Source organism: Staurois parvus, unplaced genomic scaffold, assembly GCF_062004578.1.
Source record: "Staurois parvus isolate SC_StPar_1 unplaced genomic scaffold, SC_StPar_1.0 ptg000015l, whole genome shotgun sequence".
Lineage (NCBI taxonomy): Eukaryota > Metazoa > Chordata > Amphibia > Anura > Ranidae > Staurois > Staurois parvus.
This window is the reverse complement of record NW_028317811.1, coordinates 6,822,566-6,840,312: the sequence shown is the minus strand read 5'-3', so window position 1 is coordinate 6,840,312 and position 17,747 is coordinate 6,822,566. Positions and strand designations below refer to the sequence as shown.

At 44.6% G+C, this 17,747-nt stretch overlaps 1 protein-coding gene across 1 annotated transcript in view; it reads right to left on the bottom strand.

Annotated features, from left to right (window-relative positions):
- Positions 1-15,875, bottom strand: part of THOC1 (THO complex subunit 1) — a 52,065-nt gene extending 36,190 nt beyond the window's left edge. Inside the window, exons 1-4 of the mRNA XM_089678301.1 lie at positions 15,731-15,875; positions 4,352-4,425; positions 4,199-4,259; positions 1,494-1,560 (exon numbers count right to left, since the gene is read on the bottom strand). Of these exons, the coding sequence (XP_089534427.1) occupies positions 1,494-1,560; positions 4,199-4,259; positions 4,352-4,425; positions 15,731-15,778 (250 nt within the window). The 5' untranslated portion in view covers positions 15,779-15,875. The remainder of the gene's footprint in view (positions 1-1,493; positions 1,561-4,198; positions 4,260-4,351; positions 4,426-15,730) is intronic.
- Positions 15,876-17,747: the final 1,872 nt, after the last annotated feature.

Genomic DNA, 17,747 nt, shown 5'->3' with positions numbered 1-17,747 from the left:
CGGTCGTCGGATGACCGATCGGTCGATTTTCTAATTGTGTATTCCCACCTTAACGCTGGCTATACATTATACAAATTTTCTTGAGATGTTTGGTTTAGATTTACCAAAAACCATATAATTAGGTCAAGCCTAACAACACTTTCAATTGTATCCAATAAGTCAGGCTCTTGCACTACATGGTTGAAGGTAAATCTAAAGGAAATTGGGCAGAAAATTGTATAGTGTATGGCCAGCCTAAGGATCCTTGAGTTCAAATGTTTGGACAAATGAGTGCAAACTTGATTTGTTTCTTGCCTGTATTGTTTCAGTCGGATCACACGGATGCACTACAGTAGCATACCAAACATGAACCCTATAAAAGAATAAAAGTATCTGCCCAGAAAGTCAGTAGTGCTCATAATATAATGCAGAATGGTTCAGAACTTTCTGCCTAGCAATAAGAATACTAGAAATTCTGTGCCAGCAACCGCAACAGGAGGGCTACAGCATTATCCCAAAGGCCAAAGTCCTGGGTGTCACCCTGGACTCCCACCTCTCCTTCCTACCCCACATCCAACTGCTATCTAAATCTTGCAGGCTCCACCTCCACAACATCTCCAAGATACGCACATCCCTCACCCCAGACACCACCAAACAACTCGTACACTCCCTCATTATCTCACGCCTGGACTATTGCAATTCCCTTCTCACTGGCCTACCCAAACGAACGCTATCCCCACTCCAGTCGATCCTGAACTCAGCGGCTAGACTCATCCACCTCACCAACCGCTGCACATCCGCCTCCCCCCTCTGCCAATCCCTTCACTGGCCCCCGGTTGCCCAACGCATCAAATTCAAACTGCTAACTCTCACCTACAAAGCCATTCACAACGCCGCCCCAAACTACATAACTGACCTGATACCCAAATACTACCCTACCCGTGCCCTCCGCACCTCACAGGACCTCCTACTCTCTAGCTCCCTGGTCTCCTCCTCCCACGCCCGATTGCAGGACTTCTCTAGGACTTCCCCCATCCTCTGGAACTCCCTACACTAATCCATCAGACTGTCACCTACCCTCCTCACCTTCAGGCGCACCCTGAAAACCCTCCTCTTCAGGGAAGCCTACCCCAACCTCACCTAACACCTGACCTCACCTAACAACTAACCTCCTCCACTCCTCCCACCACTCCATCCCCCACAGCCATTTCCTCCTGTACCACGTTCCTCTCCCTCCTAGATTGTAAGCTCGAAAGAGCAGGGCCCTCAAACCCCTCGTGTATTGTATTGTTACTGTCTTGTCTCATGTTCTGTCCCCCTTGCTACTGTACAGCGCTGAGCAAACCCTTTGGTGCTATATAAATACTGTATAATAATATTAATAATAATAAATTATCACTAGAGACTAGCTGCACAGTACTCTGCTGTAGACATGCTGCGAGAATATGAGGGCTTCCTATTACCAAGCAGAACAAAGGGGATACATTTTTTAAATTCAGAATGAAAGTTCATACCTTCTGTAACTCCATTGATGGCAAGTGAAATAATTGCAAGACAGTTGTCACAAGATGCTTTGTTAATCTACAATAATAATAAATCACTGTATGAAATGCCTTGAACGAGTCAAGAGAATTAACTTGTTGAAGGAGTGAAACAGTACACACAAAGCAATAATACGATATTAAAAATAACAGGTATCAGCCGGGTGCTAGGGGTAAGAGGGGAAAATTTAAGGTTAACTATATAAATGTGTCTGAATGAGGAAAAAACACAGAAGGATAAATAACATTAAAAAAAAAAAAAAAAAAAAAAGCATTGCTGCAATGATGAGCACATATTCTGTGATACAAAATCCACCTGTTTTACAGTTTCCACCAGAACAGGTATAGAGAGGAAATATTTCAACAATGTGGACACCTGTTTCAGTGTCCTCTCACTTTCTCTTTTGTCCATGGATCATAAATCTCGAACAGAATTTCCTATCACAGGATTTTGTTATGACACATGAAACAGCTCCCCCAGGTATATCTTTTGTAGCATTGATCCTGAACCCTGCCTGAGCATTTAAAGTGACAGCCTCGTATGGACATACACTCACCGGCCACTTTATTAGGTACACCTTGCTAGTACAGGGATGGACCCCCTTTTGCCTTCAGAACTGCCCTAATTCTTCATGGCATAGATTCAACAAGGTATTGGAAACATTCCTCAGAGATTTTGGTCCATATTGGCAAGATAGCTTTATGCAGTTGCTGCAGATTAGTTGGCTGCACATCCATGATGCGAATCTCCCGTTCTGCCATATCCCAAAGGTGCTCTATTGGATTAAGATCTGGTGACTGTGGAGGCCATTGGAGTACAGTGAACTCATTGTCATGTTCAAGAAACCAGTTTGAGATGATTTGAGCTTTGTGACATGGTGCATTATCCTTCTGGAAGTAGCCATCAGAAGATGCGGCCCAAAGTGTGCCAAGAAAATATCCACACACACCATTACTCCACCACCACCACCAGCCTGGACTGTTGATACAAGGTAGGATGGATCCATACTTTTATGTTGTTTACTTCAAATTCTGACCCTACCATCTGAATGTCGCAGCTGAAATCGAGACGCATCAGACCTTGCAACGTTTTTTCAATCTTCTATTGTCCAATTTTAGTGAGCCTGTGCAAATTGTTTCTTGTTCTTAGCTGACAGGAGTGGCACCTGGTGTGGTCTTCTACTGCTGTAGGCCATCTGCTTCAAGGTTCAATGTGTTGTGCATTCAGAGATGGTATTCTTGGTTGTATTGAATAGTTATTTGAGTTACTGTTGCCTTTCTATCATCTTGAACCTCTGACATTATGTCTGCTCATTCTCCTCTGACATTAACAAGGAATTTTCTTCCACACAACTGCCGCTCACTAAATATTTTCTTTTTTTCGGACCATTCTCTGTAAACTCTAGAGAGAGTTGTGCGTGAAAATCCCAGTAGATCTACTGTTTTTGAAATACCCAGACCAGCCCATCTGGCACCATCAACCATGCCCCGTTCAAAATCACCTATATCCCCTTTATTTCCCATTCTGATGCCAAGTTTGAACTTCAGCAAGTTGTCTGCACCACGTCTAGATGCCTACATACACTGAGTTATTGCCATGTGATTGGCTGATTAGCAATTTGTTTTATCAAGCAATTGAACAGGGGTACCTAATAAAGAGGCCAGTGAGTATATATCATAAAGAATACAAAGAGTAGATAATTTCAAGAAAGGCATAAATCCAATGAACAGCGGCATATGCAAACTTTCAAATAGTCCACTTAGGATATGGAACAATTTATTTTTGAGTGTTCTAACTAACGTTTTTTTCCCAAATACTTATTACAGATACTGCAGTGTCCACAAGCAACTTTTCCTTTGGTTATTTTTGGATTTTCCACAATCACTGACAGTAGGAGTGAATTCACTATCCTTCAAATGAATCCACAATATTTGTTCTTTTCCCCACAATCTTTGCTAGACTGCAAAAGCAATCTCCCCCCCCCCCCCCCAAGTAACAACCATATTTTGTGATCATACTTACCCTGATCGCTTTCTTTTTCTCTTCTTGAACCAAAAATGTACAACCTGTCACTTTCGATCTTTTGATTTTACTTCCCTTTAAGACTTGATATCCCATTGCTTTAAACCCATTTTTCAAGTCCCCGCTTTCTCTTTTAAAACTCTAAGCAATTCCTATGAATAGGCAAAAACTGCCCAGTGGAATCCCTTTGATAGGGGGCCATGGATGAAGGCTGGTGGTATGGAGCAGCATATTACCAGCTGTTGGTCTTCTCTTTTTAGATCTTCAGATCCAAAAATTCAACCTCATTTTGGCTATATTTATACGTTGGATAGATACGGCTGTCATTTGATTCAGTTTTGGTATAAACAAAACCAAATCTCCAGGGTGCACAGTTTGGCATTACCTTAAAAAATTAGTGAAGGTCTGAATGAGCTGCCTTAATATAATGTACAAACATAAATGCACTGCAGCGGACAAATGTCTGAATGGGCATATTTCAAGGTGAACCTTTCCATTTTATGACTCCTATCTAATGTATATAAAGAAAATTAAATAATTCTTAGATGACAATACCACCAAATGAAATCCTTATTTGTCCCTAAATAACAGGCCAATAGCTGAAATATGGAAATGGCTCTTAAGCTTAACTGGTTAATGTTAATAGTTCACTTACAATTTCCTCCTCCAAAACAACTCGGAAAACTTGGTCAAGCGTCAGCTTTTTCTCATTTTCACTGTAAAACATGGCATAAAAAAAAAAAAAAGGTCAGATGTATGAAATGCACGTAAACAAAACTAACTGTCACGTCTTTAGAGTCTGCATTACCTTCCAGCCGCCTGGCTAAATGCAGCCAACAAATGCTTGGTGTTCTTACTAGCCACAGCTTCTCTGGTGACATTCTGAGGAATCAAGCAGAAATAAAGGCAATGTTATTACATAAATACGTGTCAGCAGTAACTTTAGCACATAATTTAGCGTAGCGCACAAAAAAGAGGCAGGTATATGGAAAATTACAACATAGAACAAATATGGCCAGCATCTACTCCATGCAAGCAGAGCTTTCATTTCATTCCTAATCTGCACTTTAAAAGTAACAAATGTTCTTTAGCCATGGTTAACACTAAAGCGGTGCGGGAAACGCAGCAAATCCTGTGCGTTTCTCGCACCGCATTGCAACTGAACGGCATTCATGCGATCTGGTACGGGTGTCAATGTTAAATTAACGACACCCCAAAACAGAATTCACACAGCGTGGGTGAGAACACCCATGCAATGTGAATCAGGTGCGGGAAAAAAAAAGGGTCCCGCACCTTTTTGGTGTGGATACGATGCAATTTGAAACATACAAAATGTATGGCTCAAATCGCACCTCACAGACATTGCATGTGATTTGCACAGGAATGTGGTGTGGTCCATGTGCCAATCACACGCGATGTGCCACACCGCATTAGTGTGAACCTTTGCTAAACCCAATTTTCATGAATCTGGTTCATTTAACCTCAGTCACCAAATTGGCTGTAAGAACTGTGCAGCCCTGAATTACCTATCCTCAGCCACCTAAATCACTTATAAAAGAAAGCCCTCCATAGGGAGAAAATATGTAAACAAATTGCAGCTGCTACAGCAGCTAAAGGGTTAAAATAATGTAAAGAAAAACTTCTTTGCTGAGCTGGTTTAACTGGGCAGCGATGAGCTCAGGCATGTTCGCACACGAGTCAGAAACGCCTGAGCTAACCTGATGGGAAACTTACATTTGACAGCCAATCATAGGTGGCTGAGCCATTCCCCACCTGGCAGCCACACATATACATGCAGCTGCAGGGCGGGGAAAGCCTCTGCCACCTATCATTTTTTTGTTTGTTTATAATAGCTTATAATTGGACATTGGCTCTAATAGCTTCCCACCGGGTACAAAGATGTACAATTTGTTTTGTTTATAAAGCAGCCACAGCCTAAGTATAAAAGTCTGTCTGCTGTTAGCACCTGCAGAGTGGGACCCTTGCTCTGTGTGAGGAAGCAGTGGTCTCTCTGCAGGTCTGACCTGCCCCTTATTGAGCCAGACGAATAGTTCTGCAATCAGCTAAGCTCATGCTCCCCAATAATTCAGCCCCACATCTAATCACTGTCCAAAGGTTACTGCCTCAACCTCTGCAAAAAATACACCCCTTCCTAACCAATGACACCCCAAGGCCTCTAATTCACTCCCTGGTCATCTCTCGTCTCGACTTATGTAAAGGTAATCCAATGGTGAGTGAGTTGCATAAGGCTATCCCGCCCTTCAGTCCATCATGACTGCTGCTGCCAGACTCATCCACCTTAGCAACTGTTAAGTGTCTGCTACTCCTCTCTGCCAATTCCTCCATTGGCTTCCATTCACCCAACAAATAAATTTCAAATATTACAACTTACAAAGCCATCCATAACTCTGTCCCCAGCTACATCACTAATATAGTCTCAAGATACCAAACTAATTGTTCTCTTAGTTCCTCACAAGATCTCCTGTTCTCTAGCTCCCTTGTCACCTCCTCCCATGTGCTCCTCCAGGACTTCTCCTGAGCCTCTCCCATCCTATGGAACTCCCTACCCCAATCTGTCCTACTATCTCCTACTCTGTCCACTTTTCTTAGTGACAAGTCTTATTGTTTGGAAGTGGTTGACCACCTAAAATCCTATTTTGCAGTTAATAGGGCCGAAGATACTATGCCTGCTATTAAATGGGCGGCCCACAAGGCCTCTGTTAGAGGCTTCTTTATCCAGTTGTCCTCTAGAATTAAGCTCAATCGTGATGAGTTGATTTCTGCCAAATCTAAAGAATATGAAGCCTTAGTCACCCAGCACAAACTTTCCCCTGATCCTGACCTATTGCATAGAGTGGAGCAGGTTCGTCTGGAAGTTAATCTGTCTTACGACAAAAGCGGAAAAGCAATTGCGTTGGATGAACCATAAATTCTTCACTTGGCGAGGTAGACCTGGTTACCTTTTAGCGCACAAACTCACCCCTAAACATACTCACTTAGCGCTCCCTAAACTTAGGCTCTCAGGGGGTCATATTTCACAGGATCCTTGGAAGATGCTTCAGGAATTCCACGATTTATATGCTAAATTATATGGTCCACCTAGACCACTTGAGCCCTCTGTGATCAAACATTTTTTGGGGACGCTATCTCTTCCATCTCTCATTGATGCCCACAGAGAGATAATGGAACAACCTGTCACTAGTGAGGAGCTCCATAAGGTCATTAAGATGCTGTCATCACATAAATCGCCTAGCCCTGATGGCCTCCCGAATATATGTTATAAAGCTTTTTCTGGAGCAACTCCTACCCCATTTGACTCTTTAATCTAATCCCTAAGAGAGGGTGGCGTGGTTCCTCTTGATGAGAACAGGGCATTTATTAGTATCATCCCCAAACCTAACAAAGATTCCACGGATGTACTTAACTACAGTATTTTTCGCCGTATAAGACGCACCTGACCATAAGACGCACCTAGGTTTTAGAGGCAGAAAACAGGAAAAAAAAAATTCTGAACTAATGTCCTGCAGACACAGTACAGGAGATGACCAGAGACTGCGGACAGCACAGAGATGACCAGAGACTGCGGACAGCACAGGGATGACCAGAGACTGCGGACAGCACAGGGATGACCAGAGACTGCGGACAGCACAGAGATGACCAGAGACTGCGGACAGCACAGAGATGACCAGAGACTGCGGACAGCACAGGGATGACCAGAGACTGCGGACAGCACAGGGATGACCAGAGACTGCGGACAGCACAGAGATGACCAGAGACTGCGGACAGCACAGGGATGACCAGAGACTGCGGACAGCACAGGGATGACCAGAGACTGCGGACAGCACAGGGATGACCAGAGACTGCGGACAGCACAGGGATGACCAGAGACTGCGGACAGCACAGGGATGACCAGAGACTGCGGACAGCACAGGGATGACCAGAGACTGCAGACAGCACAGGGATGACCAGAGACTGCAGACAGCACAGGGATGACCAGAGACTGCAGACAGCACAGGGATGACCAGAGACTGCAGACAGCACAGGGATGACCAGAGACTGCGGACAGCACAGAGATGACCAGAGACTGCGGACAGCACAGGGATGACCAGAGACTGCGGACAGCACAGGGATGACCAGAGACTGCGGACAGCACAGGGATGACCAGAGACTGCGGACAGCACAGGGATGACCAGAGACTGCGGACAGCACAGGGATGACCAGAGACTGCGGACAGCACAGGGATGACCAGAGACTGCGGACAGCACAGGGATGACCAGAGACTGCGGACAGTACAGATGACTGCTGACCTTTGGGGAGATGGGGAGCGGGTACCTGAATTTGACAGGTACCCGCTCTTACTTCCGCAGAGTTTTTTTTGATCTTACCTGCTCCTTGATCCAGCCGCGCGCTGTCTTCCCGGCTTCTGTAATGGCGCTCGGCATGACAGCCGGGTGCCCAGTACGCATGAGCGAGAAGCACTTGCGCTTTGTGATTGGTCCGGCGGCTTCTGAGATCTGTCATGTGTCCCAGGTACCGCCTTACCATTCACAAAAAGCACTGCTTCTTGCGCATGCGCACTTGGCACCCGGCTGTCATGCCCAGTGCCCACACTACAGAAGCCGGGAAGACAGCACGCCGCTGGATAGAGGAACAGGTAAGGTCCCGCTGCAGAGCTGAGCGGCCGGCCCGGTATTCTGACACGGCCGCGGTGGAAATACCGGACCGGCCGCTCCATAAGACTCACTGACACTTCCCCCCCAGTTTTGGGGAAGAAAAAGTGCGTCTTATACGGCGAAAAATACGGTAATGCCCAATCTTGTTAATTGTGACTTGAAAATCCTGACAAAACTTCTGGCCCTACGTCTTAATTCCTTTTTGGCACATTCATAAGGATCAGTCTGGATTCATAACTGGACGTCAAACAGTGGATCAGATAGGCTGGTCTATTGCCTTGATCTCAGTGGTCCGTTCTAAATGGGATGCTCCTCTTTCTAGGAAATTTTTGCTTCTATTATTTGATCTCCATAAGGCTTTTGATAGCTTGACTTGGGAATATCTGTTTATGACTCTGAAAGCCTTTGGGTTCGGTTCCACATTTCTTGCTCTTCTGCACACGTTATACGACACCCCTTCGGCTCAAGTTTCCATTAAAGGCTTTAGATCCTTAATGTTCTGCATTCGACGTGCCACTAGACAGGGCTGTCCACTCTCCATTACTTTTCGCACTGGCGATTGAACCTTTAGCTATGGCAATTTGTTCCCACCGCAATATCCATGGTGTCTGTTGTGGGCACCGGGAACAAAAATGTGCTCTATTTGCTAACAATATTATGCATATCACTGCCCCTCAGATTACCATACCTAATCTACTGTCTCTTTTACGCCAGTTCTCTCACCTTTCTGGGCTATCCTTAAATTCTCAAAAAAAACGTCAGCTCTTAATGTTTCTTTACCCCTTTCAGTGGAACAAGCTTTCTGGAATACTTATAATTTTCAATGGGCACATGACTCCTTACCGTATCTAGGGATGCATTTAACTGCTTCTATCAATACTGTCTATAGAGCATTTTGAACAACTTGAGACAATTTAGACCGCTGGACAGACTACTACTTATCTTGGTTCGGCAGAATCACCTCAATTAAAATGACATTTCTACCCTGATTGCTATATTATTTAAGGAACCTTACCGATAGAAATTCCGAGAGGCGAGTTACAACATTTACAAGCTGAAGTTCTCTGCTTTATTTGGGGCAATAGAAGACCTCAGATGAACAAAATGACGTTATATGCCACCAAGCCGAGAGGTGGGATTGGCCTCCATAACCTGCATGCCTATTTCCAAGCTGCGCAAATTGCTCAATTGGCCTACACCCCTTTGGATTTCTATTGAAGCTCTCTCCTGTCACCCTATTGCCATTTGCTCCCTATTATGGCTTCCTTACCGAGTACGCCCTTCTATATTATGTCCTACTTTATCATATTCTTTGGTTGTCTGGGATAGAGTGCGTCACCTTAAATCTCTGTCTTCCCCGCGTACACCCTTGGCTCCTGTCTTTTGCAACCTGGAATTTGTACCTGGCTTGGTACCTGTATCATTTCAATGGTGGATCAATAAAGGGCTGTTAAGGATAGGAGACTACCTCAATAGGGATTGTACCTGTTCTCTGCAGCACTTTAGAGAAACACTAAATATGCCCCCTAATGAGATCTTTAGATACAATTAGATTGTCTCTTTTTTCCGCTCTAAGCTCAAATTGCCACTTAAGCTTCCTACTCGAATCACAAAAATGCACCCGTTTCACCTCATTGTTTTCGGCATTACAGCCAGATGGGGACTATGTAGCAAATCTGGTGGCAGTGTCCGATGGCAACTAGATTTTAGATCCGCATGTTTAATTGAATCAATTCAGGGACGGGTGTGAACATTCGTATATCCCAAGAGACAGCCCCATTTCATAAAATTTCCTGAAGAAGTCCTCAGAAAGTCACAAAAATTAATAACTTACAGTGGATATAAAAAGTCTACACACCCCTGTTAAAATGTCAGGTTTCTGTGATGTAAAAAAATTAGACTAAGATTAATCATTTCAGAACTTTTTTCACCTTTAAATGTGACCTAAAAACTGTACAACGCAATCAAAAAACAAACTGAAATCTTTTAGGGGGGAGTAAACATAAAAACTAAAATAAAGTGGTTGCATAAGTGTGCACACCCTCTTATAACTGGAGATGTAGCTATGTTCAGAATTAGGCAATCACATTCAAAATCATTTAAATAGTACACACCTGCCCTCATTTAAAGTGCCTCCGATTAACCCCAAATAAAGTTCAGCTGTTCTAGTAGGTCTTCCCTGACATTTTCTTAGTCACATCCTACAGCAAAAGCCATGGTCTGCAGAGAGCTTCCAAAGCATCAGAGGGATCTCATTGTTAAAAAGGTGTCATTCATGAGAAGGGTAGAAAAGAATTTCCAAAATTACATCCTGGCGCCTGGGTTTACACATTGCCTCCCATTGACTTCAATGCAAAAACGCCTCCCATTGACTTCAATGCAAAAACACCTTTCAATAGCAATCCTATGTGAACACTTATCTCTGCATGCCACTCTACTCTATAACGTAATGAGTCTGGAACGCACCGTTACAAACTCGCACAGGACCATTTTCGAAATGGCACTCAAAATGCAATGCATGTGGATCGCATCTGTGGGAACCACCTCAACAAGAACACATAATATCTAGCCTGTCATGCGAATCTGTGAGTTTGAAAACACATCCAGAATCGCATATGTGTAAACTAGGGTGGCTCCATTCACACCTGGGCATTTTGGGATTGTGGCAGAATCCCCGCAATCACAAAACGCAGATTCAAGTGCCATTATTTTCAAGGGCACCAAAAAAGTGGTGCGGTTTTGTCATGATTGTAGTGCGGTAAATCGCATAGTGTGAACCTTGTCACTAAAAAAAAAAAACTGGCTCCTTTTTTTTTTTTAAATGTTAAAAGAAGGTATAGTTGCACAACAGATTGCACAGTAAGTGATACATGCTCTACAACAGGGATAAACCCAGTAAACATTCAAGAGAACAATAAACAGAGACAATGGGCGCAGAATTGTTCAAGCAAGATTACGGTAGAATCAGATACTCCATGCAAGGATGTAGGTGAGTGAAAAAATTCTGTTAGGAGGGACGGGGCCAACTGGTCACAAGCACCCTGCTCAGTTAAGTCAGACAAGTAGTAGGTTCATCAAGCCATCTATCTCATATTTTGGTAGATTTCTTGGGGCAACCCCTATGTATATAAATCAATTTCTTATATGGGAGTGTCAAGTTAACGTCTATCAACCATGCCTGAAGGGTAGGATGTGTCGCCTGCATCCAATGGCAGGCAACTAATTTCCGAGCACTAAAGAGGGTCTCATGTAAAAGGGTAACAAGGAACTTGTCCTCAGGCAAGTCAGGGAGGAGGCCCAGCAGACATGATTTGGGACTGAATTATAGAGGAGAGCCCATGTGGTCATGCAAGAAATTGATCATTTGTTCCCAGTACGCCTGAATAACTGGACAAGACCATAATAGATGAAAAAAGGTACCTTTATCCCTTAGACATCGGGGGCACAAGGGGCTCAGCTCTGGGCAAAATCAGGGACTAAGTGGGGTGAGATAAGTTCGGTGCACTATATAGAGCTGGGTAAGTCTATCATGCAGTATCGGTGAGACCATCTTGGTGCCTTCCAATAACTGAGCCTGCAGAGCACGTCGTAACTGTAGATATCTGAATATCATATGATTGGGAAGATCATATTCTTCTTTTAGGGTTTGGAATGCCTTGGGCCCAGAGGGTGCAAGTACCTGATATAATTTGACCCCCCTAGAGGTCAATATCTCAGAGTTAGGAATAGAGATGAGTTTGGGCAGCTGGGGACTGTGCCAGAGGGGAACATGAGAGTGATAGGAAGAGGCATACACTTGTCTAAGAGCTATCTCCCAATGCTGGTTTATGATGGCGCAATAATGGTTCAGGAGTTGCAGGGGCACCGGAGTGCCCGCTGCCCCTTAAAACCACTTGTAGAGGGGAGAATAAAGCGCGACCTTGTTGCCTACAAACTAGGACCTGATATTGAGCGGCCTCAGATTTACCTAAGTGGTAAAAATGAGAAAGCTACGCCACCAAATAATAGGAATGAAAATCAGGGAGGGCGGCCCCCCCATTGTAGTGGGATTTTTAAGTGTGAACCCCAAATAAGTTGAGGATTCCCTTCAAGTTTGAAAGGTTTTTAGTGGTAGTAGTATAGGGGAATGCCATAACACATACAAGAATTTGGGCAGAAAGATAATTTTAACTAAGTTAATTCTCCCCATTACCCCCAGTGGGAGACTCGCCCTGGATTGAGTGCGTGCCTTCAGGATGGTAAATAAAGACTTAATGTTAACATTAGGATAGTCCCAGAGATCCCTGGTTGCATGAACCCCTAAATATTGAATTGCAGAGACTCTGCGCAGATGCAGGGAACCAGAAATGCAAGATGGGGGATAGATGTCTAGAGAGAGGATCTGTGACTTGCTCCCATCGATATGCAGCCCAGAGTGCACTCCAAAGTGGGGATATTTATATCGTCAGGTATCTGGCAGAGCAAAGTCGGCATACAAATGGCTAAGTCTGGTAGTTGTCATAGTGGGGGGTGTCTGTAGTCACATGGGGACAATTCAAAACCATATTGCAGTCTAACGCCCATACTAAAGCTCATTAAAGTCAGTCTAACGCCCATACTAAAGCTCATTCACACCTAACGCCCATACTAAAGATCATCAATGCCAGTGTAACGCCCATACTAAAGATCATCAATGCCAGTGTAACGCCCATACTAAAGATCATCAATGCCAGTGTAACGCCCATACTAAAGATTAATGCCAGTGTAACGCCCATACTAAAGATCATTAATGCCAGTGTAACGCCCATACTAAAGATCATTAATGCCAGTGTAACGCCCATACTAAAGATCATCAATGCCAGTGTAACGCCCATACTAAAGATCATCAATGCCAGTGTAACGCCCATACTAAAGATCATTAATGCCAGTGTTAACGCCCATACTAAAGATCATTAATGCCAGTGTAACGCCCATACTAAAGATCATTAATGCCAGTGTAACGCCCATACTAAAGATCATTAATGCCAGTGTAACGCACATACTAAAGATCATTAATGCCAGTGTAACGCACATACTAAAGATCATTAATGCCAGTGTAACGCCCATACTAAAAATCATCAATGCCAGTGTAACGCCCATACTAAAGATTAATGCCAGTGTAACGCCCATACTAAAGATCATTAATGCCAGTGTTAACGCCCATACTAAAGATCATTAATGCCAGTGTAACGCCCATACTAAAGATCATTAATGCCAGTGTAACGCCCATACTAAAGATCATTAATGCCAGTGTAACGCCCATACTAAAGATCATTAATGCCAGTGTAACGCCCATACTAAAGATCATTAATGCCAGTGTAACGCCCATACTAAAGATCATTAATGCCAGTGTAACGCCCATACTAAAGATCATTAATGCCAGTGTAACGCCCATACTAAAGATCATTAATGCCAGTGTAACGCACATACTAAAGATCATTAATGCCAGTGTAACGCCCATACTAAAGATCATCAATGCCAGTGTAACGCCCATACTAAAAATCATCAATGCCAGTGTAACGCCCATACTAAAGATCATTAATGCCAGTGTAACGCCCATACTAAAGATCATTAATGCCAGTTTAACGCCCATACTAAAGATCATTAATGCCAGTGTAACGTCCATACTAAAGATCATTAATGCCAGTTTAACGCCCATACTAAAGATCATTAATGCCAGTTTAACACCCATACTAAAGATCATTAATGCCAGTGTAACGCCCATACTAAAGATCATTAATGCCAGTGTAACACCCATACTAAAGATCATTAATGCCAGTGTAACGCCCATACTAAAGATCATTAATGCCAGTTTAACGCCCATACTAAAGATCATTAATGCCAGTTTAACACCCATACTAAAGATCATTAATGCCAGTGTAACACCCATACTAAAGATCATTAATGCCAGTTTACTGCCCATACTAATGTTATAGGAACATTTGTTAAGAGTTAGAAGTCAAGTGTGAACAAGCCCTTCAGAAAACACGGGAATCCACATATCAGTTGTGCAAGGCATCGGTTGTGGTTGAATGATCTTCAGTAGGGCATCGAATGTTGACATTCTCATTCATGTGTATTTGTAGAACATCTGAGTACGTAAGCAGTTCTTGGTATAGGGTGTGAAAGTGACCCTTGAAAAACCTCTGGCAGACCATAGGATGCACCCAGTACCTACAAACCCTCTTCTTTTTCCGCTGAGCCAGTTGGCCAATCAATAATTTCAGTTGGCTCAAGTCAGACATCAGTGAGAGGACTGTACAGGAATCCATTGTGAGTGCAATGCACAGGAAGCAAAGACAAACCAGCAGATTATAACCACACCTACAACACTTCCTATGGACTTCCCAACACAGCATAGAGGACTGAGTTTTTTAAAGCGCAAGAAATGCATCAGAACACTTGCTAATGCATCACATTGCTTTAAGGGCGTAAATGAGCACTATACATTTTTTTTCTGCACGTATAAATGAGCCCTAAGCCTGAGTTCACACTATGCAGTGCAGGACACTGCATGTAATTTGCACAGGAATCACATTGCATTCCTGTGCGAATTACATGCAAATGTCTGTGCAGTGTGATTTGAGCCACACATTTTGTATGGCTCATATCTCCTTGCATCTGCACCAAAAACGTGCAGGACCCTTTTTTAAATCCACACCTGAATTTCTGACAATCACGATGTCCAATCTGCTACAGGGTGTAAGCCTGGGTTCACATATATGCGGTGCAGTACATAGCATGTGATTTGAACAGGAACAGCACCACACTCCTGTGCAAATCACATGCGATTTGTGTGTGGTGCGACTGGAGCCATACATTTTGTCTGGCTCTAATCGCACCTGAAAGGTGCAGGACCCTCTTTTTGGTCCGCACTAGAATCGGATCTCATGGGTATTCACACCTATGAGATCTGATTCTGCACATCGCACTGCGTTTTGCGGACCGATTTCAGGGTGTTAATATACACACCCGCAGCGGTTCGCATGAACGGAGTGCGATTCTGATGCAGTGCGGAATTTGCACAGAAAACGCTGCAGATTCCAGACTGCATCAGTGTGAACCAGGGCACAATTTATCACTGACACACGCACCTGATAGCATGAACGTGATGCGATTGCAATGATGTGCGGGAAACGGCACAGGTTTCGCAGTGTTTCCCGCACCACATTGGTGCGAAACTGGGCTAATACTCTGGGGTGAGACGCACAGGGCTGGGCGCTCAACATACATGTGGTATAAGTGGACTGCTCACCATCCTGTTCTGGAGGAACATGAATGACTGGAGTGAAACCAGACCTGGTGTACACAGGAGATCTGGGTGAGAAACCATAACACAGGGCCAAACAAGAATCAGCCCCGTGTACAGCTTCAATAGACCTGGGGAAGTACACAGCAAGCAGGGACTGCAGCCCTGAAAGAGCTGGCTGCGGCTTTGCACGTGTTTCTTTCCATGTAACACCACATGAGATGACACAAGGGCAGGAGCCACTCACCGTAAATTTATTCCTCGCCTCCTGCAGGCTGAACAACGGCGGAGACATCGTTCAGCGATTCTCACAATTCCCGTCCCTGGTTCATGACGACATCACAGAGCGCCGAGCTCTCAGGCAGGAAGGGAAAGCCACTTCCGGTAAAGGTGACATTCTACCCACAGTGAGGAGATGTCGCTAGTACCGATCCGAATGATGTTCAGGGCGGGGTTATGGCCTTGACGTGACAAGTACAGGGACCAGTCATGGAGACCTTTGTGTTCACACTCATCATTGATTTAGCTTTGTATGTGTTGGAGTGAAATGCTGCTTTAGGCAGTTGCTTTGTAGTATGAGGTGATTATTATACAGGATTTATATGGTGCCAACGCCTTGTGCAGTGCTCTACAAACTGGCCTCATAGAGAGAGGATGTATTTTTCCTCCCCTGGATGCCTATGCTCCAGGGAAGGAAAAAGCAGCACACCTAAAGCAGTGTTTTGCAAATACGTTTAGGCATATTAAAGCAGAGAACCACTGAAAAGGGGAAGTTCCGCTTTAAGGACTCGTCCCCCGCTCCCCATTAAGGATTGGCACCCCTGCTCCCCATTAAGGATTGGCACCCCGCTCCCCATTAAGGACTGGTCCCCCGCTCCCCATTAAGGACTGGCACCCCGCTCCCCATTAAGGATTGGCACCCCGCTCCCCATTAAGGACTGGTCCCCCGCTCCCCATTAAGGACTGGCACCCCGCTCCCCATTAAGGATTGGCACCCCGCTCCCCATTAAGGACTGGTCCCCCGCTCCCCATTAAGGACTGGCACCCCGCTCCCCATTAAGGATTGGCACCCCGCTCCCCATTAAGGATTGGCACCTTTGGAGAGTGGAAACCTGAAACTGACACGTACCCACTTCGCTTAGGTGTTCGGAAGCGGAAGTTGTCCCCCCGTAGACTTCTGGGACATGTGATAGGACTACGGGACCATTCAGAAAGTGCAGTGGGCACCCGGCTGTGAAGCCGCAAGCTGTCACATCCGGGTGCCCACACTGAAGATGCCGGCCAGTGAAACTGACTGCGGGGAGAACAAAGTTTTTGTTGCTGCTGACTTATTTGTTTTTTATATTCATGGGAACTCCACTTTAAGCATTTGGGCATTCATTAATTCCAGCGACCAGGATAATTTATTCTGGACGTTGGAATGAATGAACGTTCAAATGCTAAACATGTCTAGCTTCTCCGCCAAAACCCTCCTCTCCTGGCCGCTTTTGTTTTCTGCCTCTAAGCACCTACTGTGTGTGCAAGGACACATGGGCTAACATGGAGGGGCGTTTAGAGACAGAAACAAAAAAAGTCACCTTAGGGCTCGTTCACACATGTGTCAATACCCTGTGTTTATGTGGCATTTATTCAGCATTTTTAAAACCTCATAACTGCCCTTCAACGTCTGAATATTATAATGGTACCACACAGTGCTATTCACACAGGAGCGGTAGCGTTGTTGATGTTGCATCACCCAGGTATCAACACTCGTCAAGTACAAAAAAAAAAAAAAAATCTCATGCACTGTCACAGGAAAAAAAAGATGTTATGGATGTCAGTAAATTTAGGCCTTATTCAAGCTCTTCAATGAGTTTAAGGCCCCTTTCAGAGGGGACGGATCCTTCTGCTCAGCAGGGGATCTCTCCGCTAATCTCTGCTGAGCAGGCGGAAGACAGGTTTGTGCCTGCTCCACTGCTGCAGAGCGGACACAGACACAGCCCGCTGACTTATATGGGGCGGTCAGATGGAAACTGACTGCTTACCCATTTCTACTTGACTGTCATCCAATCCGATCCATCGGACGGATGGGGAACAGATCCCCATCCGTCTGTTTTTGGCAGATAGGATCGGATCACTGACACCCGTCGGTCCACAGAGGTCTATGAATGATCCAACGATCCAATCGGGACTGGCTGTAAAAATGATAGGCGGCCCCGATCAGACCGTCGGTGTGAAATGGGCCTTACAAACGTTGCAGATTCATGCACAAAAAAATTCTGCAC